Source organism: Strix uralensis, chromosome 7 (assembly GCF_047716275.1).
Source record: "Strix uralensis isolate ZFMK-TIS-50842 chromosome 7, bStrUra1, whole genome shotgun sequence".
Classification (NCBI taxonomy): Eukaryota; Metazoa; Chordata; class Aves; order Strigiformes; family Strigidae; genus Strix; species Strix uralensis.
This window is the reverse complement of record NC_133978.1, coordinates 30,446,641-30,472,264: the sequence shown is the minus strand read 5'-3', so window position 1 is coordinate 30,472,264 and position 25,624 is coordinate 30,446,641. Positions and strand designations below refer to the sequence as shown.

The following is a 25,624-nucleotide window of genomic DNA, read 5'->3' as shown; positions in this document are numbered from 1 at the left end:
TTCTAAACTTAGATTCACTTTGTTATTGTTACTGGTTTTATTTTCCATGCTTTTCCTGTTCAACACATCTATGTCCGCTTTTATTTTCTCTATAAGCAACTGCATCAAGTCAATGGGTAATAGACTACTTCAAAGCAGAAATTGGCTTCATTTATTTCAAAGAAAATTCTAAAATGTATTTAGTCTGTATTTCATAAGCTGCAACAACAAAAACAATAAAATTAATTGTTCTTTCCCTCCTTTCTCATTTATGCTCCAGGCAACTTAGACAATAAAATGAAGCTAATGTGGCTGCAACTACAGTAGCATGTAGTGCAGCTCAGTGTAAGTGGGTTTGTAGAATGAAATGGTTGATATTGAGATGGTATTTATCTGCAGTGTGGGCATTTTGGAGGCAGAGGATCTGACTTTAGAGTAGTGCTAACCTGATACTCTGAACTAAATGTCCAGTAGTGTTGGAGCACATTAGATGCACTCCTGAAGTGTATATTCTGGTTTCATTTTTTTGAAAAGGAGTTCAGTTCCTGCACTCTGAAATCACTGTGGTATGAGCCAGAACATAGTATGTAAGGAATTGCTATAGAAGTTTTCCAAAAAAACTTGGGGAATTAATTTCAGAAGCACAATCATGGTCTGATCTGAAAGGCAGCATTTACATACAGCATTTCCCTCTCATTTTCACAGATTTTTCATGTAAGTATCAATTGCTGCTACTTGTCCAATAAATGCTATCTTTTGGGCTTCTGATTCTGAATATTTACATGCAGATATGCTGTAATTAAATTTGCTTTTCTTACCTTGTAAGAAACATGGTGCTCTGACTGTGATGTGAATAGTGACTGCTTAGTCAACTAGCTTGTTTTGTTTTATGGCGTCTGTCCAAAGTGATTTGCAATATAGGGTACAACAGTGGAGCAGACAATGCTGTCCCAGTACTGAAAGTTGGTCTCATAGTTAGCAATCTGACTAGTGGCTAGAGAGTCATCCATCAGCTCCCTCCCCTATCTCCAACTCTCTGTATGCCCTTGCATAAATCTGCAGCAGTTCTGCACAGCTCTGCCACATTTAATACACTACTGCTATTGGCATATGTAGCAAAACTGGTGTGTCCTGAAGCACTTCATATGTACAGAATGTCTGGTTATCACAATGCAACAGCTAAGGCTTCTGGAGACCTTAGATACCTGAAAACACAGTAGTAATAGGCCAGCGTGGTAGTTAGCAGATTAAAGTCATGGTCAGCAGTGCTGGCAAGTCTGTTTAGGCACTTAACTTTTATTGATTGAATGAGCAATTAGGTGCTTCAGTGCCTCAAACAGTTTGTTCCTCAATTCCCTTTCTAAGAAATGGAGATAAGAGGACTTTCACACTTCAGAAGAGTGACCTGACAGAAAATGTGTTAAGGCAGTGACGTGCTTGAATGTGACAGTGGTAAGGTCAGATGAGTTCCTTGTGCAGGTAGAAGGAAATATGTGAGACTAGAGTGGATCTTGATTAACAGCTTGCCTTAGAGGCACAATCCAAAGTCAATGACAAGACTCTTATTAACTTCAGGGAGCTTGGATTAAGCCCATTGATTTGTGCTTATTTCTGCTCTAGTTGTTGTAGTCCAAATTAATGCTGTTCTGTGATATTTTGAAATACCAGCATAAACAAAATCCACTCAAGAAGGAAGTAATAAAAATAGGAAAATCATATTACTTGAATCGTAGTACTGAACTGGTAAATGTTAACCATAGGAACATTGTCCCAGAAATTAGTCTGGTAAGAAAAAAGACCTGACTGATAAACAACGCAATTAATTTTTGGCTTCAGAAGCTGGATAGGCTACTTGGTGACAGTCGATGATCTATATATTGACATTTTGATAATTAATGCTTTCTGTGTAGCTTCTATCATGCAATCTTCAGTTCAGAAGTCACGTCAATGATATGCTTGATGTATTTGAAAGTGTTAAATGAAAATAAGAATGTTTAATTCTCATAATCTCATAAAGATTTCTAAAGTAAATCAGAGATACAAAAGGAGACTGTGCCTTTATGCTACAATGGAAACATTACCCTGTTTTACATGTGGTAACGTAACTGGTCTACAATCATTCAGGATATTAAATTTCAGGGATTTTGAAGAACCCCAAACATCAAAGTCACAGGCCAAGTTGTTATGCTACCAAGGGGTTTTCTAGAGATAGATAAAAACCTCTGGCAGTTACCCAGTGATGAAGGACATTCCCCATATAGATTATATGTTTATTTACACATTCACATACAAATAGTTCTTTAGCATCCGGTGTCTATCAAGACTGATGGTGCCCTATAATTCATAGGTAGTGAATTAAGTTATATCTAACTCTGCCAGCCTAAATGAAAGAGAGAGAAGGAAATGGAGCGTGTGATTTTTGCAGTGCCCAAACCCAGATAGGAATTTGCTCTGAGAAATGCCAGGTGTGGATCTTTCATTTCAGGCTCGTCTAAGAACAGATCAGGTTTTGCCATTTGCGAAGCAAGTGCAGCACCACTACTTAAAAAAAAAAAAAAAAAAAAAAAAGCTAGTGATTCAAGGCTTTAATACCTTTCCAGGCAAATATTCTTCAGAATTTTTCATGTTTGTCATTCATGGTGCCTCATTCCCATTCCTTAGGGTTATTACTTTGTTGCTTGCTGAAATACTGGAATGATCTCTTTCTACTGCTCAAACCTATATATTCTCTCATGCAGAGACACATGAGAGGAGTGTGTCATTATTCTCTGATTCATTAGCAATGCATACCAATTAATACCACAGTTAATGGAGAGAAGTAGCTACTACAACTGCAAGCTGTATATCTTCTGTCACTCCTGAACTAACACTCTTGGACAAAGCTAGAAAGCAACTTTACTATGTTGAGATTATTTTTGATACACTACCAAATCTGTAATTCACAGCACCATAGAAACTGGAGATGGAAAGAACCCAGCACATTGTCAAATGTATTCTCCTGCCAAAGCAAGATTGCTTGTTGCAGACAGCCAGGTTATAACATTTCAGGCAATGAAACTGTCATCTTCTCTGAAAATTCTGCCAGAGTCTAACAAACCTCACCATTAGAGATCATTCTATGTGTGTCTCTCTCCTCTATCTCTGTCTCTCTTTTTTTAAAAAAAATATTTTTTTGTCTGCCACTCCAGTAGATCATTCATGAAGACCCTAGCAGCCCACTGTGGCTGTCTGGTAATTTAGTAAGTTTGCACTCTGGTGTTACAAATTTCAGGTTTGATTTTTTCAGATAACGTAAGCATAGCTTCCTTTAGGGCCGTTTTAACTAGTGGTAAAGTCATTCTGCCTATTTGATCATATATTATGTGTTTATATACATAGCTGAAATATACTGTTTTCCTTACTGAAAGATAGGCTATGGTTAGTTTTGACATTACATTTGAAACATTTTGAAATAGACATATTTAATAAGCTTATCTGAAGTTCATAGCTGCTTAGTTATTTTTCCATCTGACTCCTGTTCATCACTGTATTTTCATTTTGCCTTCCATATAGATTATGCTGCTGACGGATCCAGAAGTTGAGAGCAGTTTATTAATCAGTTCTGATGAAGGGGCCACCTATCAAAAATACCGTCTGAACTTCTACATCCACAGTCTACTCTTCCACCCCAAGCAGGAAGACTGGATCTTAGCATACAGCCAAGATCAAAAGGTGAGAATTGTTGACAGGATTTTGTTTGTTTGCTTAGGAAAAACGTAGGGTTTCCCCATCTCTCTGTGTAACTGCTGCAGAGCATTCTCTGCAGTCTTTGGGGTGATACCAGGACCATCTTTGGAAATATAAACCTGGTATTTCCAAGAAAGAAACACTGAATAAGCCTCAGTGTAAAGGGCACAGTAAAGGACATGGGCACCTACTGTGTTCTTGGGGCCTAGCCCTCTATGACTGACCTGGCAGTCTGCATTTATTCATCAGTCCTTTTGGCAATATCATGTGACAGGCAATGGGCAGACAGCTAGGATCCTTCACAACAGGAATAACAACCTCTAATGAGGCATTTTGTCCTCTTATTTAACTGCTCTCCTGCTCCAGACTAGCACCAGCCCCAAGAACAGTATAAAATAGGAACTTCTTGTTCCTATATGGTTGGCATATTTTCAAGTAGCCTTCGATTTTCTAAGAGAAAAGTAGCAGTGAATCAATTTCCTTTGAAGTCCAGTTCCTTCAGTACAGGTAATCCATCAACCAATTAAATATGCTGTGAGATTTGCCTTGATTTTTTGCTGCCCAACTTGAGACAACAGAATGGGATTTGATTGTAAGAGACCTCATTGTTAGAATTTTTTTAAAATCAGACACATCAATACTCACAAGTCAGTCATCTTCCAGTGAAGGACTTTATAGAGCTCAATCTGTTTAGTTTACGAAAAAGCAGATTGAAGGGAAACTATATTGTGCATAAATATCTCCATGGGGAAAGACAAAACATATGAGTAAGCATTTTGATCTAGCAAAAAAACTTCTAACACGAGTTGATGGCTAGGAGTCAGTGGCAGATAAACTCAACCATGAATTAACTAGTCATTGGAGCAAGCTTCTCTGAGAAATGGTGGTTTCACATCCTGACATTTTCATCTTTTTGAGTAAAACTGGAAAAAGACCAAAACAATTTGCTGAGCTACCAACAGGGGTAAAAGTGAAATATCTTGGCATCTAGTGTGTAAGCCTTTATATGAAGTAATTTAGTGGTGTCCTTTTGTTTTTCATATGATGTATCTATGAGATTCTGAATCTAATCAATAATCAAAGTATTGGCTGAATTGTTCAGGTTATACATTAATATAGATACCAGCATAAAAGTTTGAATTCTATGATGCTTTCCATCTTTGTATTTTAATTAATTTTACAAACATTTCACAACTAATTTTCCTTTAGCCTAAATTAGGCTTGTTACTATTACTGTAAGCCTGAGAAAATAAAGGCATAAGGAAGCTAAAAAGTAGGCAAGGTCACAAAATGATTTTATGGGAATTTTTAGAATAGAAGTTCAGTCCTATGCTTTAAACTCAAAACCAGTATCCTTCCAGGACTGTAGCTTAATATCATTCCCAACTATGAGAAATGCATCTTGCCTGCCTAATTATTCCTGTAGAGTCAATTGCATGCAATATTTTTCACTTACCTCTCTCATAGCATTTTGTAGAGTGTACTGTGGTTATAATCTGTTCAGAGGAAGGTGCAGGTTAAATTGTTTCTGGGTGTTCCGTATGTAATTAGACAAGGTCAGAATGTTTCCTTTCCTTTGTGGATGTTGAATTCTCTGGACCGATATGAAACTGTACAGAATCTGGTCTCTACTGTCTTTTAGGACCCATTGGAATGAAAGTGACTCTGTGTTACTAACAGGAAATTTATTACATGAGGATCAATGAAACTTTCAGTGGTAAATGTGTCAAATAAAAATAGGATATAGTAGAAAATGAATTTCAGCTGTTGTGGTATTCAGCCTGCTCAGGAAATAATTCTGAATTAGATTCTAATGCACATCTAATTTATGGTAGATGGTTACCAGCAAGTATATTGTCACTATTCTATAGGAAACTCCCACTCTTCCTCTATAGAATCCTAAAAAACAATCAGGATGTAAGAACAAAGGGCCCTTTTGTGTGTTAATCTGAATTTATGGGGTTGGTGTCAGAGTTGTCTGTATGGGGTATCTTGGGTGAGAGGCTGCAGGCTGTACAATAAAATTTCTTTGTGTTATGGCATTGATTAGCAAATTGGATAACTGTTGGTAATTCAGTACTGTAGTTGCAAGAGAAAAATCATGTAGCACAAGGTCTGTAGATCTGTACCAATTAACTCTAAAATAGAATTTTAAAAGTACTCTGTATGGGTATGAGTCACAGGCCTGGTTTCTACTTTAAAGCCTAATGGATACATTTTCTGACTTCAACAAGCTTTGGCCAAGAACCATAAAGGGTAACCAACAGGCAATAAGTATTAATCAGCTTGGACTAAATTAAATGTAACTCAAACTAAGGGTCAAGTTCAGCCTGTGGCTAAGTGTAAATGACTCCCATTGGTTTCATGCTTGTATATCCAAAGGCAGGATTTTCTCAGAGTAATTAAGAGGTCCTGCAGGTATTTAGGTAATTGCAATGGGAGCTGTGGGGTACTTTGGAATAAATGACGCTGCCATTTGCTATTTCGTGATCTCATGCTAAGGCCGTCTGTAAGGAAAGAGAATCCATTACTCCTTGGATTCCAGGCACTGTTTGCACACTGACTAAGAGTCACCTGAGGAAGCAAGGGAAATATATCTGCATGGTCAGTAATTTACATTTTGACAGCACTGATTTTGATGCCACTGACTGAAGAGTCTGTGAAGGTTTTGTTGATGGGAGCTGTAAGGTGTAAGTTGGATTTTGACCAGTCTAGGATTGTCGCACTCATTTATTTCTGCTGTTGACAGTCAGGAGGGAGGTGAGAATCAACTAGAAAACATGCTTGCATCCTTCTAGCAAGCCACATTATTGTTGCCATCCATTTGCATCTTGTCATTGCAGCAGGTGGGACTAGGAGAATCAGGTGGTGAATAGAGCAGAGAGACAGGAATGGTATTGGGTCTGGACTGTTTTGGTTCTCAGAAGTTGTCCATCCATTTCAGGACTGATGAAGGCAAAGCCAACAGTTAGTGCATGCCTCTCATTGCTCAGTTGTAATGAACAGGAAATGGGTCACATACCACCATCCCTCAGTCTCTTTACAGCCCACTGAGTCTATCACTATGATAAGTACTGCAGATCTTTTTTTTGTTTGGTTAAACAGGAATTTACTCAATGGTAGGGAAATCTGTCTTAACTGAAGTAATTTTATGTCCCAGTTTCTTGGGTGTTGTGTGTGGGTGAATGTGGTTAATTACTGGGGTTCTGCTGATGAGAAGTAACTCATTAAGCTTTGGTAACTCAGTTGCTTTTGTTCACATATCTCTCCGCCGTGTCTCTGCCTTGGGCAGCAGACTTGAATTACCACTGCTGACAGACCAGTCCCTTATTCAGTCATGACTTTTTCCTGCCAGTCTTGAGGAAAAAAAAGAGCAGCAAACCATCTGCTGCCTGCTCTAATTGCTTCATGATTGCATTCATTGTTCTGTCTGACAGTTGTTACATGGCTGATTCTTACCACGTAATTGCAGAACTACTGCATGCTTCTTTATTTTTTGTGTAAGAGGAGTTACAAATCAGGAGGAAACTTCAGACACAGTAAAGCATTGCATGTGAGGCAAAAGCTGGTTGGAGGTCTTGTACATGTGAGCTCTTGTGGGTTTAATCAGCTTGCTTGTAGGATGAGGGGCTGTATTTTATGGGAGTATTGCTTATGTATTACTATGTAATCTTCAAAAGTGGTTTTCTGTGTAATCAGAGAGTGGAATGTAAGAGCCTCTACTTCATGTGGAGACATCTTCTGCTATTCAGATGGTTCAGACGAACAGAGGAATGGTTAGTAATCAGCCATGAATAACAGAGCTATTTGAAGAGACGAAATACAGGTGAAATTGGGAAACACAAGTCAGATGGGTGAAATGCAGGGTCGTAATTGCCCAGATCAGGAATAAATGTGCAAAGGCACTCGAGCACTGAAAGGCAGCAACAGAGGCTGAAAAAGCAGATTTAAAATGGTCCTCTTGTTGTTGCTTCTTCTCTCTCATTCTAAATGAACTCTTGAAAAGCAAGGCACCCCAGACTAAAGGAGCTTTGTCAACATAGCACTAGTAAATGAAGGAGTTTACAAATGAAGGAGTTTACATTTCCTTTTTTTTTTTCTTATTTTTTTCATTTTGGCCTTTCGCAGATATCTGATTCCATCTGTCTACCTTTATTTATTTATTGTGTGTGTCATGCTGGAGATCAATGAGTTAGGGACTGATACTTTGGCAGCATAGCTAAAGTGCTGAAGTTCAGCAAATAAGGATTCTGTTGCTTGTGGGACAATATCTTCTGTCTTCAAAACATGTCATCTTTAGTTTCCTACAGTAAAAGAGATCCACTCCTCATGCATTCAAGTGGAAGAGGAAGGTGTTCTTATGTCAGTGATAACAGAGGAACCACTTAGAACAGAGATAAAGATGCATATGGCCACAGGTTGTCTGTGTGAGAGAACAGGCCAACTCTTCAAAGTACCTTCAGCCCCATCTATCCATGTGTTTGGTCTAATGCTTGTGTCTGACAGTAGAATATTTGCCATAGATTTAGCCATTATTCACTCTTCAAGATGTGATGGACTATTCTGGATGCACTTCATAATTCTAAAACCTTTCATTTCACTGCATTAAGAGTTAACTTTGAGGGTGACCCTGCTCGGAAAAGGGTCAAACCAGGGACCTCCAGATGTTCATTTCTAAATTACTCTGTTTCTGTTTACATCCTCTCAATTTTGGTGGTAACAGTCACTGCCTACATAGACCAGAGAAAGGGGAATAAAATCCAGATGTGCTTTATCAGAAATCGCATCATGTTTTTTTTTTTTTTAAAAATGCTGTTAACATCAAGCGACATAATTTTGGGGTGAGGTTTTTTCCATACTACTGACAACATTTAGAGGACTGTTCACTTGGGCTAATGTTAGCTGAGGGAGGCTAATCCTATCTAAAATTAATGGAGAGGAAAAAAGCTTCTCTAGAGTGGTAAGCATTAGCCACTTTGAATCATCCTCTGGAAAAGCCTATCTCTTTTGGCAGACTATACACAACCAGGGAGCTAGTTTGCATAAAGCTAACATTAGCCTATGTGAATAACTTGCCCTTTCCCTGTGGCACTACTCCTGCAACAGTCTACTCTGTGTTAATATTTGGGGCACCACTAATCAACCAAGCCAGTTTTCCAGCAGACTTTGACGCATATTGTTGAAGATGAAAAGTAATAAGGAATTTGCACGTTTAAAGTTGTTTGTCCCAGCCTTTGCAATGTTGCACTTTCTGCACAGGGTTACCAGCACTTGTGCTGGGGATGGAAAGGGCCTTCCACACAAAGGCCTTGTGAACGCTAGCTCCTATTTTTAAGATTTTTCCATGTGGTTATGTTTCTAAGTCAGTTCCTCAGCATTGTCTCAGTAGGAAGAAGAATGGTGTCAGAGTGTATTTTTTTTTGTACAAAAGCCAGTGTACAAACTATGTCATAAAATATGCTTTCCTAGAGTACCCATCAGTCTTTTACACACCTCACTAAGCACGATGTGATGGAGTAAGAATTTAAAATAAAGAATGGAATTAAAAGTGTGAAGAATCTCTAACATTCTTTCCTCCTCTATTAAATAATAAAAAAAGAAAAAAAATCAGCTAGCAGAGCCCAGTGGCAGCCTGGCAATCCAGAGAGGAAGATGCATTTCTGGGCCAGGAGTGTGATCAGTGATATAGAAGGAAAGACTCAAGCACTAATCAGTGTGCTCTTTACAACTGACTCACTCATCTTTAGGCAAATCAATATGTCCTTGCTGATTCATCTCTATAAACATCAGCCCTCTGTACCCCTAGAGAACTTGTTCTTTTGCTGTTTTGAGATCCTTGGATGCATACTCATAGCTATGGGTAGATCTGTTGCTTCTCTGCAAGATTTTTTGTGCTCTGCATAACTCCAGTTTTCTTACTTCCATGGAAAAAAAGACTTTTTTCCTTTCCATCAGAGTTGGACAGTTCACTGGATTAGGAATAAAGAAGTATACTCCATATCACTAGTTCTGCCATTGATCTCTGTGGTATTGAGCAACTCCCTTCACTTATCTGTATATGACTCATCTCTCCCTTTGCCTCCCTTTGTTTTGACTGTACTCTCTAACATGTCTTCAGTTTATTATTATGCAAAGTGCCTATCAACTAAATTCATTTGCAGCCATAGATTTTAACATAATGCAAATGATAAACAATAATAATTTATTTTAAAATTTAAAGCTCTGCATTTGTCATGAAAACTCTGACACTTTGCTGTAATAAGCATTTTCTGTTCTCATGTAATATGATAGAGTTTTTAAACAAAGATTTAATGCAGCTGTTTAAACAGTTATGAACCTACCTAGTAAATTTATAATACAACAGAAAGTGAAGGATACCCTGTTACCTGTTACAGAGATAGTATATTTTAACAAAGAAGGGAATTAACCTTGAGGACCACATACTGAGTGGAGTGGTAAATCCATCATCCCTTGGACTTGAGATTGGATGTCTTTCCAAATGATACAATCTAGTTCAGCTATCAGTTGTTGGCCTGAATAATTCTCTCTACTGCTTGAGTTAGTGGTAAAGATTCTGCAGCATCTGTTAGGATGAGAACAAACTGATGATACTAGTGATTCCTTCTGGCTTTAAAATATATGTGCCAGGCAGATTCCTTTAAATATCTGATGGTAAAAATGTGTTCCTGACACTTTTTTTAGCCTATGAGTTGAATGCACTGGAGACATCATGCTAATACAGTTGCTTGCAAGCTGCCACAAAACCAGAACACCAGTTGATGTGGCTCACATCTGAGAATATGTGAGGAGTTATTGGAAGATAGGAAGGAAGCTGAGGGTCATCTCCAGGATGCTTTGATCTGATTAACATACACAAAAGAAATTGCTGTGTTACGACCATACTGAACAAGTCTACGTGACAGTAGTGTGTGGTTCATCAGGAAAAGCAGCCACAGAGCTGCAGACCTCACTGGTGTTTGAATGGGCTATGAAGCAGGTGTCTGAAAGCTTTATCACTCCGATGTGTTTCCATCAGCATTCATTAAACCCCAAACTTAAATGTTGAAACTTAAAATGTTCAAAGTCTATGCAGTATCCTATGAACTTTATTGCTTCAAGGATAATTAAGCATATTAATACTAGAACTTACAATTAGATCAGAGATCAGCGAAGTGAATGAGTATCAGCCCTGCACCCCCTTTCTGTGTTCTTGATCATGAGTCTTATACTCTATTCTAGGAGGGAAGTACCAGGCACAATTTCAGATTCTTAGTTTAAACAAAACATACCGTTGTATTAAATTCAGTTTTGGAAGAGAAAAGCCTGGTCCATGCCTCTTCTAAATGAAGAATAGTGTGATTCAGGGAACAGCAGCATACCTCCCAGCCTTTGACTGCTCTGAAAAAGAAATGCCCTGTGCAGCAATTTCTTTAAAAAAAATAGTGTACTTTGATACCCAAGTAAGCTGCACTGGATGCATGTCAGGAACATGTGTGCATCCAAGTCCCTGTTCATTCTTACTGTTTGAGATGTCTGTAGCACCACGGTGGAAACTTCTTTCCCACTGTGATAACTTTTCATCCGGCAAGTAAATCTAAGGTCATAAGGGTCTGAAAGATCATAAAGGAGTACTGTATATACCTATATAAACATGTTCAATCTTAAATCCTTACCTGATGCAGTAACCCCATCCTTTTCTGCAGACTGCATAGAAAGCAAAAGAAATGCAAGAGAGACTTCAAGTAGTACATCACCAAATTGAAGCAATCCATGTGATGTCTCCTATTTGTCTTTGCTTTCTTGAAGGATTTACAGTAGTTTTAAATATAGTCTTTCACATTTGAATAATATTTGAATAATGCCCCTATGAACAATGAGAATAATGACTGAAACTTTGTAGAAGGCTAGAATTTCTTCAAATACACCTGTGGTGGTCATAAAGTACAATTTATCAGCAATAAACTTATTCAGTATAAATGAATGGGGATAAGAAGAAGGACTTGCCTGCATTTATTTCAAGTTACACTGTTGCATCTTCACAAAGAGTTGTCTTTATCCAGTTTGACTATCTTATGTTTATAGTTAAAGCTAAACTGTGCTTTTGGAATGTTGTATTTGGTAATAAACAGATTTCCCCAAGTCGAGCCTGGTTTTGCCTGTGATGGTAATTGGTGAGTGATCTCTCTCTGTCCTTATCTCAATCCACGAGCCTTGTTATGTTTTTTCTCCCCTGTCCAGCTGAGGATTGATGGAGTGGCTTTGGTGGGCACCTGGTGTCCACCACAATAAAGTTTCTTTCAAAGTCAGACATTAAATGAGGAATTGTTTGTCTGTCTTCTTGGAAGATATATAGATTACTGATATGTAGATTATTGTGAGTGTAGGTTTTTGGTATGGTGAGCTTGATGAGCACACAGGTAGCAGAGTTATCCACGGGCTCTGGGGAGCACAGAGCTTGTTGAAACTGGAGCGGAATGGGACTACTGTCTTTAAGACAAGTTTGCATTTACTAGCAGCATCTGGTTGATGCCATGTGTTCTTACCTGTCAGGCTCAACAGCCAAATAAACAATTCAACTGCCTCATAAGAGACAGATTTTTGGCTGGGAAATTCTCAGGGAAAATCCAGTGTTTTTAGGGGGAATGTACAGTACAACTTTATTCAAGTGCATGTCCAGGTGCAATACTTTATGAAACTCTTAACAGCTCATTTTGTTTGTCCTAAAGTTGTGAGTTTATGTCAAGATCTAAACTTCGTAATTCAGTCAAACCCAAATAGATAAGCAGGGTCCTGTAGGTCATAATCTCATACCATCTGTGATTACATCAGAATGAATCAAATTTGTCTGATGTGTCGAGAACATTAGGCCCTCAAAGCTCATATTTTAGCTACTTGTTTTGGAGTTTTTAAAATGCATATAGACTAATAAAAAAACCCCACCAAAAAACAAGCCAAATAACACTACTGGTGAATTAAAGAGAGATGAATCCTCAGTTAGTGTCATTTGTTTTACCTCAATAAAAGTGAGTGAAGGTCTGCTGATTTATAGCACTTGTGACTCCCACACAGTCCTTTTAGGAGAGGTCTTGTAAGGATGAGTCTTTATATTACACATTAAAGTTTCTCTATAGTTTTTCAGTGGAGATACGCAACCTTCATTTGTAAAATGGTGAGAAGATTGTGTTCTTTACAGTAAGTATTTTTTTATTAGAGATATTGCTCACTAAGATGTGTCTATTGGAAGAACTATTGAAGGAGTTGATTGCCTTCTGAATCCTTTTTTTCACAGTCCAGTTATATAAGCTATGTATAAGATATATATATGTTTTTTATATATATAACATACAAGTTAATACCAGCTTTGTTGATATTAATGCTGGTGTTCAAATGTGATAGAGACTTATAAAACATAAGACTGATGAAAAATGGGAAGAATGGAATCAGTGGTATTTAAATATTTTCTGAGTCCTGTAAATTATTGAAAGCTGTTTTTGAAGCCAGTGTAATGTGGAAATCTTATGGCAGAACCATTGTTGTGTCTTATCTAATATTTCCAACAGTAGTCACATTGTTCCAGAGGAAAGTACAAAACTCCTGGATTGCTGTGCTGCTTTGTGGGTGAAAACCAAAAGTATTAGAAATAGTATGGGAAAATAATCTGATTTCCACCATTCTGAATAGTAGAACCTTTTACTGAAGTATCTATTATGGGGAAAAACTTGGCCTTACACTCATCTGCACTTATAATTTCCTTGTATCTATAATAGCTACTGAGAGCCCCAGCAATCTTTATGTTGTGTAAAAACATGCTACAACAGATGATTTCTACTCTAAAGAGCTTAGAAATCTGAGTGAAGGGAAGGAGTGTAGGAGGTACAATACATGAACAAACCGGGGAAGATTAAAATAGATCTAGTCAAACGGTGAAAGGGGCCAGAGCTCTTTTAGAGCTGTGAACTAGCACACAGGTAGATTATAAAACTATACAAGTGTTCATTCTGTGCAATACAGGGCTGAAGGGCAAAGAAAGATGCATAGCAGAATGGATCCAGAACCATCCAAAAAATAGACGTTTTTTATGAAGTTAATATCTTGAGAGCTTTCTGCTTTGGACAGATTTTCCAGAGCTGAAGTAAAGAAAAACGTAGAGAATGTAGTGAAGAAAAATGCGTTTTTTCCTCTTCCTTAGTATGCGCTTTCCCTTCTAGAACTGATGTTCCAGTCTAGATCAGTGAAGTCAAATAAAATTCAAGTTGTTCTTCATGGAACATTTTGGAAAAACATCATTTTTTCTCCCTACATTTTCTGGAATTCAGTTATTTTTTTGTATTGCAAACTGTCAAACTAAAGTAAATAATCAGGTTTGACTAATTTCTGTTACATATTTTACTTTCACTAAGAATTTATACACACAGCTTCTTCCTCTTCATGAAATGCTTTTTTTTAACTACAAACATTACTAAAATATTTTTTCTTCTGCAGTTTCATTAGATTATAGGAAAGTTATCCTTACTTTACAAACAATATTTAAAAAAAAAAATCTATATGTTTAAGAATGTTTTGACTGTCTTAAATTGAAAATGTTATCAATTAATATAGGCCAAAATGCAAAAAAATTCCTCAAGTCTAAAATTAGTGCTGGAAAGATTGGGAAGTTAGAAGGGAGAGATAAGATTACATGGCAACTGTGTCCTGCTGTTACCCAGATATCCCAAAGCATTTTGAGATGAAGCTTATGCTATCACTGTGAAATACATGAGCAACTCTTGTGCTTCTCACACAGGTTGGGAAACAAATAACAGACAGGCTGAGTAGCATACAGATATTGTTTGCTGTAGATAAGGAAAAAAGTTCAGTTTTCAGATGTCAGCTTTCCCTACTCCAGAAGATAGTGGTGTCATGTTGTGAAAAGGCTCTTTATATAGCTGAGGGATTGTCTTGCAGTTCAGAGGGTTTATTTGAATCCCTGCTCAGCCCCAGAAGGTATTTGTAACCTTGGGACAGCTTTTCCTTTTCCCTTGCATTGCTGTTTTCCTATCTAAAAGAGGTAGGTGGTAGGTTTCTACTTGACAGAATATTAGGATTTAAAAAGCAAAACAAAGCAAAACAAGACTGTTAATGATTGTTAAGTACTCGGGTATTACACAGAAAAATAAATATACAAGAGAGGAGGAAGCAAGAAGAGACTTCTTCCTGGATGTACAAGGGTCAAATCTGAGAGATCAATACAAGATTTGTACTTCATAACAGTTTTGTCTCAGTGAAAACAGAAATGTCAGATCACTACTTGGCCCTCAGATGAAAACATACATTGAAATTGTAATAGGTTCCTTTTCTATTTGTGGTTGAAAAAGAAGTGTAACAAAGAACATTATCTAATTTCAGTCTAATAATGAAAATTGTCATCAGACAGCAGTGCTTGCCAAAGAAAATAAAATGTCATCTCTGAAGGGACTGCATGCATGAGTCTGTCACAAGAAGTCCCAGGAGAGAGAGGGCTTTTATAACAACAAAATATGATGCTCGGTTTAAAAAATATCCATACAAGTACTATAATTGCTAAATGGTGAAAAATAATCTTATCTGTATCATAACTGATACTTGACAAAAACCTGCCTCTAAATTTTATTTTTTTTTTCCAGATACAACTAAATAAACTCAGTCTAAAATGAATGATACTTAGAATATCTGAAAAAATCCTCACTACAAAGGTGGTTGGGTTTTTTTCCTTTTTTTGGGGGGGAGGGGTGGAATTTCTTATTTGCTAAAGATACATTAGTGCTGTTTGTGCTGCTGTGAGTCAGTAAAGGCTGAGATTGGTGCTGAAATAATGGCAAAGGAGAAAAAACCTTCTAAAGCCTGGTTATAAAAGTGTCTCACCAAAGGCAATGAGAGCTTTGGGCATGGGTTCCCAGGGAGCTGATATATCCCGCTGAGAGCTGTTGCCTTTTCTCACACACTGTCTTCTCAGTGGTGCTGCTCACTGGGCACTGGCTTCTAATTTGAGAGGCCAATCCTGACAGTGGAATTGCTATATCAATTTTCTCCCTTTGAAACAGACTCTTGCATTTCTCCACTTTTTGCCTGAATCACATGTCTCATTCAGGGCACACACCAAGAGAAAGCAGGGCTCCCTGGGTGCTGTGCAGCATCACAGCTTCTGTTCTGCTGGGGGAGTTGTCGGATGCAGCAGGTGAACAGCCGCGCTGAGGAGTTGTGCTGAAAGAGCCAGAGGGAAGCTGTGGCGCTGGGGCTGTTCAACCACCTGGCACTGCAGCTGTGGAAGAGGATGCTACAGAAGCACAGAGAAAGTTTTGCAGGCTGTAATTAATTCATTCTGGATACTATCACCAGCAAATTCAGAGGGGGAGAATAACCTGCTGAAAGTTGTGCTCAGGGAAACTAGAGAGGGAGTAGAGTGAGAGATATGAAAGGGGGAAGACAAGATTTACTGTGATGATTTCAGCCATGTGAACATCCATGTCCCTGGAAAGCTTACATCCTATAAATCCTTGGTCAGGAAACACAGAGGTGTTTGCCGAGTTGTTTGGTTTGCTCCCTGTTCTTAATTAAAGGATGATCTAAACTTTATTAAAACTTAAGTTACTGTATGTCAAACACATATTATTTGGCATGGAAGAAATTACTTTGCCATGATGGGGAAAACATATTGGAGAGATAGATTGACAGTAGCTTATCATTACTATGTTTTTATTTTTGATGCAATTATAAAAGCAGGTCTAGAAATGGATTTTGAATGTGAAGGGGGGAAAATTCTTCTTGTAATAGTAAAATTCTTGATTAGGTGACCTCAAAGCATTTTACAAAAAGTCATTGTTAAATGTTCCAAAATATTTTCTTTACTTTTCAAAAATGAAAGTTTTCCTTAGTTATAGTTAGGTCTCCTAAAGATTAAAAAAAAAAGGTATCTAGAATCTTCTACTTAATGAAAAATAACAGACTTACCATTGAAGTTTGAAAAGTGAATACATTTCTATCCACAAAGCTAAACTGTTTTTCTTTTCTTGCACTCGTTTTCTTCTATCCCCTCTGCCTTCTTCCCTCTTTCTTCTTTGACAGTCTTCAAGGGAAAGGGAGAGGAGAAAGAGGTGAATTTTTAGCTTTCACATTTTAAAGTAGATTTCAACATATGCCAGTCTGCTGTTTACCAAAAAGCTATTGTAATTAATTTCTCCATGTCATTCCAAGGTTTTACAGTAGGGGAGCTGAGGGATATAGGGGTTTGCATTGGGAACATAATGCAGAATAAGAAGTAGGTCTCAAGGTTTCTTACATGCCAGTCTCATAATTCTTAAAATATATTCAAATAATCTTTCTGATCAATCTGAAGCTTTAAAATCAGCTTCTTTCCTTCTCAGTCATTCTCATAGGCATCCATCTTTCTCTTCTGTGCCAATCCACAGCCACTGCTTGTTACAAAAAAAAAAAAAATTTGTCAAGCTTTGCACATAAAAGATTCAGATTGCTTGAATTTTGTGCAAGATCCCTAAAGTGGTGACGTGAAAAGGCAGATCACAGTTCAGAAAAGGGACCCAACATCTTCCTTGCCAGAAAAGGGGACTGAGCAAGTCTATCAAGCAAGGGAAGAAGGAGAAATAGGTTGAATCTGCAAGAAATGCATAGGGCTGACTGCCTCTCAGTGCTTCCATATCATAAATTTGAAGTTAAATAAAGCAAAAGAAAACAGAGCCCAAGTGATCCTTCTCTCCACTATCCTTTTGAGAATTACCTGATGGCAGCATTTACGGACAGCAGCTGTTTATAGGTGCTCTATACCAGTAACATTTGTATATCATTCCACAAAGACATGTCGAAGTATTTATAATACCTGTAATATGCCTTTTTGCTGACCTTTCTCAGTCCGGTTTGGTATTTATCATGGAAAGATTTTCTGAAATGATTGATGTATTTGGATATTGTTTGTGTAACCGGACTAGGAGAAGGTGTCACGTTGTTTGCAGGAGGACAGGAGCAAAGGGAGAATCGTGGGTTTCTATGGTACAAGTAATGTGCTATTTAAACTTATTCCTGCATGAGGAGTATGGACATGTTAGACCATTTTTTTCATGCCAGATTGAACAAGCTCTCTAGGTATGGCTACTGATAACTGGAAATAGAATGATCTTCTAACATAATATCAAGGAAGGCAACTGTGTATATATGTTGTCAGAGCTAGGCTAGGATATCAAACTGCTGTGTTATGCTGTACATTTGGTGTCCACCACAAGTTTAAAAAGGAATAGGTGGCCTTCTTACACTGCACAATTTTATTACCTGGAAGTGCCACAAAGAGCTAGATGATGAGTTTTCAGTCATGGCAGGTAGTTGGGTGTACTCATACAGTAATCCCTCAGGTAATCCAGTTGTGTCCCATGTCACACATCTCAGTATTGCCTCTGCCACTAAAAGGCACCACAGACACTTTTCAGCTGCCCCAGGTGTGTCCTTCTGAGACTGGAGGAAGTAAAAGTTCAAGTCACTATCTCAGAAGTGATACAGGCTTCTTCAGATTAATTTCTCTATTATCTTTGTGTTTTAATGTGATTCGTGACTGTTTGTTTTTGTCCCCAGTTGTTCAGTTCAGTGGAGTTTGGCAGAAGATGGCTGCTTCTTCACGAGGGAGTTGCACCAAACAGGTTCTACTGGTAAGAGCAAAAGCAACTTCCTTGTTTCCTAGAGACAGCTTCCTATTACGCAGAGATGTTGAAAAAGGGGCTTGAAGGCAATGTGATGGAATGCAATCTGCACTGCTGATTTGTTGAGATTAATTTAGAACTGGTATGAAAGGGACATTATGCCTCCTGTTATGTGTTTATACAGCACTTGAAAATGGGGCCTTTGATCTAAGGATGATGCACAACTGAAATATACTGAATAGGCTGAAGAAAGCATTGATTTGGGAGGGGAGAGTCCTGCAATTTCCTGTGAACATTTTGAGTTGGAATGTAACTCTGTTCTGCATAAGCTTGTTTGCTTTTGCACTAAATTCAAAGAAGATATTAATCTTGTCCTGCTACCAGTGAGGACCAAAGACTGAAGTCTTAGAGTCTTTGAGGATACTAGCATTTCTGCCACGGGTAACAGTCGACATCCTCCAGTGGCTGGTGTTATGCTTTTAACTGCTGCTAGACGTACTTCAGTCCTTGAAAGTGAGGAAATTAATGACCACTGAACTAGGCACACAGAGTTCTTCATTATGAGCTTAAATCACTCTGCAGTATTGCAAATTTCTTTGTATTTTGAGTCTCATCTTCAGTTTTAGTCATCACAGATTTACACAGCGACTCTGGTGTACTGATTGTTTTCTCCTGATTCTGATTGCAGGCAGATATCTTTGCTTTTGCTTTCATAGCAATGATTTGCAAATCTAGTGTAAAGCTCTGTAACCATGCTTGCAGTAAAATACATATCTGAAACATCCCCATGATGTCATGCAATAGTAATTATCGTAACTTCAACTTATGTGGAAAAGAAATCTGAGGAATGAAGGAGACGTTGAACTGTTTTCCTGCAAATATGGTTGTCATAGTCTAAATCAAAGTTTTTATATTTAGGCTTACTCCTCTTTTTGCTTACACTGGTGTAAGTCTGTGAGACTTCTCATCAGCTCTTTATGGAGGCTGTTGTACACCTGTGAGCAGAAGTTGGCTCATGTCCTGTGAATCTGGCCTTTAAAGGAGAAGCTTTTGATAAAATAGTCATCTTGAAATCAAGAGGAGCTGAACTAGATGATTAAAATGAGACCACCATGGTAGCTTCTAAACTATAAGTTTGTGCCAAAACTGCAGGTTTTGAACATGTCAAGGTTCAGGAGTGGTTCAGTCAAATATTTTAATTTATGAAAGAAGTAAGAACTCTAGGTCAAATTTACTTCCAAAGTTGAATTTATATTTGATCTGCAAAGGATATACCAGAGATTTTGTTTGCTGCTCCTGCTTTTTAATCCTTTCTCAGAACCTGTGTTAGCTGAAGCTTTTGCAAACTAAATCCCATTTTTTAACTCAGACTTGGTTTTATGTGAGCGTCTGTATAGACAGGCACATATATATTTATATCAGTCCTATTGCATTCCTACAGGACTCCAAACAGGGTTTCAAAATGTCAGATGCAAACACAGCCCCACACATGTCTTGTTTTTTCTGGGCTAACAAAAGCAGAAAGTCCTAGAAATCTGGGGACGCAGTCTTTGAGATATCCAACAAAATTGTACTCCCTGAAGAGGGTCAGGGATCTGGAAAGAATGTCCCTGTACCTGGATCCCTGTCTCCTGTACTGCAATCCAAACCTTTTGAAGTTTCCCATCATTACTTAGAGTATTGTTGTATTGTGAATTGAGCTGATGGATGCCCACAATAAGAATAATGATGAAAATGATCATTCTTCCTTTCCATGGAGCTCAAACTTTGAAGGCCTCTTAGAACCTAACAAATAAGAGAACTCAGACTTGGAGCTTCAAAGGCAAAGAGTAAGTTGAAAAGATGTTCCAACCACCCATCTAATTCCCTACAGCCATAAACAAAACATGAAACTGTAAACCTGTATTTTCACCTTGAACAAAATGTCCCTTGCATAACACACCTCAGTGTAAGCTAGACCGTACTTCTGCTATCAAAGGTAAAAATAATACAACTCGTGGAGACAGTGTTGCATCTCATTCTGACTTATTTATTATGATCATCATGACCTTGGAAAAAAAATACTGTTAGCTGCAATTGCATGGACACTGTCTGTCCTCAAAACCATCCATAGTAGAAAACAGCTGTGCATGTGTAATTGAGAACATGTGCACCACAGAGAGAAACACTAGGCTTTTCTATGCATTTCCATTTCTGTGCAGCCAAATACCTGATGGCAAAATAGGCACTGAAGTGCTGAATCAGAAGTGAAACCCTTTGCACTCAGAGTGTGGCCACTGCTGACTCCCCATGCAAGAAAAGCAAAAGGGAACTGGGACATAAGAGGGTGCGGATGTACAGTTGAAATCCAAACTTCTACAGCAACATCTCTATAGCAAGTGCTGATGTATGTGCCCTGTGGTTTCTTTGGGGTTTTTTAAAACTAATTATTATACATTTTGGCTTGGAAATATGCAGAATCTAATCAACCTGAAAAGTCAGAAGACTGTCTTCCAAATGTTCTTAAGAGCAGAAATGAATAGTGAAGAAAAAAGTCCTGAAGTCACCATTTTCCAAGGAAAGCAGACTGTGGGAATAGTCTCTCCTTGTCCTGGTGCTTTCTCTAAATCAAATGATTTTGAAGGGATCAACCAAGACACAGCTGTATTGTGCAGAGAATGAAGACTATAATATTTGTGGAGAATGAGGACTGTATTCTGGTACCTAAGGAAGGCTGAGGACTTGCTTTAATACAAACTGCTTCCAGGACTATCTAAACTGGGACTTTTCAGGAAGACACTGAGACAGATCAGGAAGACACAAAGCAAAACCTTTGGCATCAGGCCTTCCTGAGGCTTCATTTACTTAATGCTGCTTCTTTTGACAGGAAAGGAACATCTGGAAGCCTTTAAAGACATTTAAATGGATTCAAATTTTTAATGAAAGCAAAGATCAGGAAAAAAAAACAGGAAAAAAAATATTTTCCTGATGGCTCACTAATATTTTACTAGTCATTTTACTCTGTCATGTGTTCTTGTAAATAGTTTGTGGGTCCCTCTAAGTCTTGCAACTAACACCACTGAGCTTGCTAGTTTTAGTCTTGAGAAGTCTCTGCCTGCAAATGCTGTCAGAGAAACTTTAGTGTCTTTTAGAGCTGCATTTCTTATATCTGTTTCCAAGAGAACTTTCTTTTTTATTTGCTTATTTTTGGCTGCTCTGTGAAACACCCCCTCCTACTACCACCCCAGAGAAATTTAAACCCCTGAAGAACATTAAAGCAATCTGCTGATGCCTCCTGCATAAGTCTGAGAAAACAGTGTGTAGAGACTATTCAGCTCCTTGTAGTTCATATGTATTTTGTATTCTTGTACCCTCTGTTTCATTAAGACAAGTCATTAACATGAAAATAGAATCTTTGTTTATTCAGAGCTCCTCTGTTCCCCATTTTCATTCTTCCACCTGCAGCTCTAAGTGATGCCCTGACATCCACACTTGTGATGAAAGAGGTTGTAATGTCACTCTGTGGAGGAAGATGTCAGATGAACAGATAAACCTTTAAAATAAGAGGCGACTGGCATTTTCTTAAAAAACCCAACGAAACAAAAAAACAAACAAACAAACCAAACCAAACCACAAAAGGAGGAAAAAGGGATCCGTAATTCTCTACCTCATTAAAAGGTTGTGAGGACTATTTGTGCTGGGCAGGCTTTAGTGATAGGCTACTGTAAAACTGACGCCTTTAATAACTGCTATAATTCAGGTATTTTATGACATATCTGTTTGCATAATCTAGGTATGTGAAAGTGGTATACTGAGGAAAGCATAATCCACTCAGAGAATTAACCATATGTTATGTGTCTGATAGAAACATAAAAGAATCCACTTTGCATACAACCCCAAGGCACTGCAGTTCTGCACTGTATCAACACTATTCATGTTTTTTATTATTCTATGGCAGGTTCTTGAGATTTTGCTGTTAAATGTACTGTGGCAGAAAAATGCATGACAGTTATCAAGGTGCTTAGTAATTCTGGAACTATGTTCTGTAAAAATACCCTAATTACTAGGAAGGAGTATTCTAAGAAATACTAGTTCAGCAGTGTAATACAGAAACAGCAAGTTAATATACATGCATTATTGTTGATAGCACAGTGTTTACTAATGTAGTTGGCGCTAGGGGAAGAGAATGCAGTAGATGTTGGTTAGAAGAGTTGGATAAATGCTTTATCTAAATACTTCTGAGTTTATTTTTGTGATACTTGGTGATTTTCAGCATACATTCCTATGGTGGCATTTTTCTGGCAAAGATGCTGGTTTGTAGTGAATACAAATGTGAACACAGTTGGTGAATCAGTCATATTAGAAATTACTTTACTTTTTTTCTTGCTTTTTAAAGTGGTCCAGTCATCCAGTCAAAGTTCAATAGTGATACCTTGTGACTTGCAAATCGAAACATTCATGACCAGTAGTTGCAAAAAAACCTAGTCAAAGTGCATATAGTTCAATATGGCCAAGATATATATGCAGAAATTGCTCATTTAAAGCTAGATTTTTATTCTGGTCCTCAGATCAAGTCATGCCTTCAGCCAGAAATTATTTTCTGAAAGTCAGTAAGTCAAGCTATCACAATTAGAGCTGGCCCTAAAAAAACAAAAATAAAAGGTTAAAAAGCTCATTAAAATGTCTGCAAAATGTAGTGTTTTTTAATCAAAATGAAACATTTTCTGAAAAGATTCTCAGCTAATTCTAATTATAACCTAACCTTGAAAAACTTGGGGGAGAAAAAAAGAAATAAAGCCAAATAATAAAATAGTCTTAAAAACTAGCATAAAATGAACAATAGAAAAACCAGGCTAGTAAATTATATCATCAAGTTATAATCATTAACTGTATCAGTGCTATTGATTTTTTTTTTCCACTTATTTGAGTATTGCACCCAGACATTCAAGTAGAAGAAATACAAAATAAATACCACCCCATACTTCAAGAAGATCAAAGCACTTTAATGATGAGAGAGCTAGAACACCTCTCCTATGAAGACAGGCTGGGAGAGTTGGGGTTGTTCAGCCTGGAGAATAGAAGACTCCAGGGAAACCTTATTGTGGCCTTTCAGTACTTAAACAGGGAGTTTACAAGAGAAATAGAGAGACTCTACTGGTGCTGTAGGTACTGGTGGGACTGTAGTCATAGGATGAGGGGTAACAGTTTTAAAATTAAAGAGGATAGGTTTATATTAGATATAAGGAAGAAATTCTTTGCTATGAGGGTGCTGAGATCCTTGCCCAGATAAGTTGTGAATGTCCCATCCCTGAAAGTGTTCAAGGTCAGGATGGATGGGGCTTTGAACAACCGGATGTAGTGAAAGATCTCCTTTCCCATGGCAGGGGATTGGATTGGAATAGATTATCTGTAAAACTCCATTCCACCCTAAACCATTCTGTGATTCTAAGATGACTAGTTTAATTAGACAAAAAATACAGCTGAGGGCTTTCATGCACCTCATAGGCATAACAGACTGATTAGAAGTAAAACCATATCATAGTATATCTCATTCCTGGTAGGGTCATGTGTCCATGATGATAATGATTCCCTGAAGAAATTACAGAAGATACATCAGTTTGGTAAGAGATATTGCTATGTCTCCACCGTGTCTTGTTTTTTTTCTGAGTATGAGAAGGAAAAGAAGATGGATGCAAACATGGTAAAAAAGCAGCCAACCAACCTTTCCCCTCAAACAATACAAAAATATGCACACACACTGAAAGAGAGAAAAAGATAAACTGGTAAGCAGCTGGGAGGACAGATGAGTAGATACGGCTATATCTGTGTTTCTTTTATGAGCAGTGGCAAAGAAAGTTAATCTTCAGAGCAGAATTAGAGAGTATATATCTTTTCTTTTCCAGATGAGGCTAGAGACTGTATTTTAAAAGCTCTGACTGTGTTCATTGGAGCAGCTGAAAGAGTTGAAAATCAAGGGAAAAAAGTGTCAAAGCCCTGTTAAAAACTTCATTATATTCAAGCAGTTGGAGCAAGCTGGGTGAACTGTCCCAGTGTTCTTGTCAGATCTTGGCTTGGTGAGATTTGCACGCCCACCCAGGTGGGCTGAGGCAATCTAAATGGCATGGTATCTGGGCTGTTTACAAATGGTGCTGTGTATTGCTGAACAAGACCTTTTAATCACCGCAGGGCAACTGCTGGAGTCTGACAGGGAAGATGCCAATCAAAGGGCATTGTGACAGCCTGTCCAGAAAATTATCTGCTTGATCTAACACAGAAGCCATACCTGATGAGTTGAAGTGTACTACAAATTTAATTAAAAATATGTGTATTTCATAGCTTAAATATGGCGGAGATGTGCACATGCCAGAGGGGCACATCACAGAGGGAACAATGACAGTTTTCAGGAGATCTGAATTAAGCAACTGATGGGGAATAGCAAGAGTAGTGAATTTTGCTTGATTTCCATTTTTTTTTTTTTTTTTTTCTGAATTGAACACCACACTTTTGCTTCTAGTTGAAGTTTGGCTTTGGGAGAAAGTCAGACTGAAGGTTTGAGCCTCTATAACACAGGCTGCTATTACCTTGCTAATATTTTAAGGGAACTTTATGGCTGCCAGCCTAAGGATACAGATGGGCTGCCGGCAAGCAACACTGCCAGGGATCACAGTGAAGGGCAAATCTGCAACCATGCCTTTCCTTGGCCCTTACCATGCTGCTGCTGCTAACATTAGTGATGGTAACACATATTAGAGCACTTTGTCACCATTCAGTGCCCCTGACATTTACCATTTTCTCACCAGAAAGGTCAGTGTTACATCCTGCCCAGCCAGAGTACAAGGAAGCATACTCTCAGCTGGCAGAGTTTACTAAAAATCCCACTGGCTTTTCAACAGATTTAGTGAAAACCTCTGCTTACAGTTCTCAGGCAGCTGAACTCTGATGTAACTCTATATTTTTGGTACAAATGAAGGCTGAAATCTCTCAGATTTATCTTGGGAATTAGAATTTTATTCCTGTCTGGCTTCCAGAGATACAAACTTGCCAGCCCCATGTCAGTCAGCAAGGACAGAAAAAAGTCATGCAGCATCCTCTGCCTGTTGCTGTTGAAAGATCATTTAGATTCTTTGGATTTATGATAAGTTTTAGTTCTTAAGAAACTGGGATCAGAAATACGTATCTTTCTTCCCTAGACAACTCTGTGAAAATTGCCCAAAGTCACACAGTAGAGGTTGATAGCCCTCTGGTCCTCTGGGTCTATAATAAGCAGATCCTCTGGTCTCAGC

The 25,624-nt window shown here is 38.1% G+C and overlaps 1 protein-coding gene across 1 annotated transcript in view; it reads left to right on the top strand.

The window, feature by feature from the left end:
- The window catches only part of LOC141946071 (VPS10 domain-containing receptor SorCS1-like), a 296,692-nt gene that overhangs the window by 175,672 nt on the left and 95,396 nt on the right, over window positions 1-25,624 (top strand). The window contains exons 4-5 of the mRNA XM_074875239.1: window positions 3,532-3,690; window positions 18,298-18,371. Coding sequence (XP_074731340.1) covers window positions 3,532-3,690; window positions 18,298-18,371 — 233 coding nt within the window. The remainder of the gene's footprint in view (window positions 1-3,531; window positions 3,691-18,297; window positions 18,372-25,624) is intronic.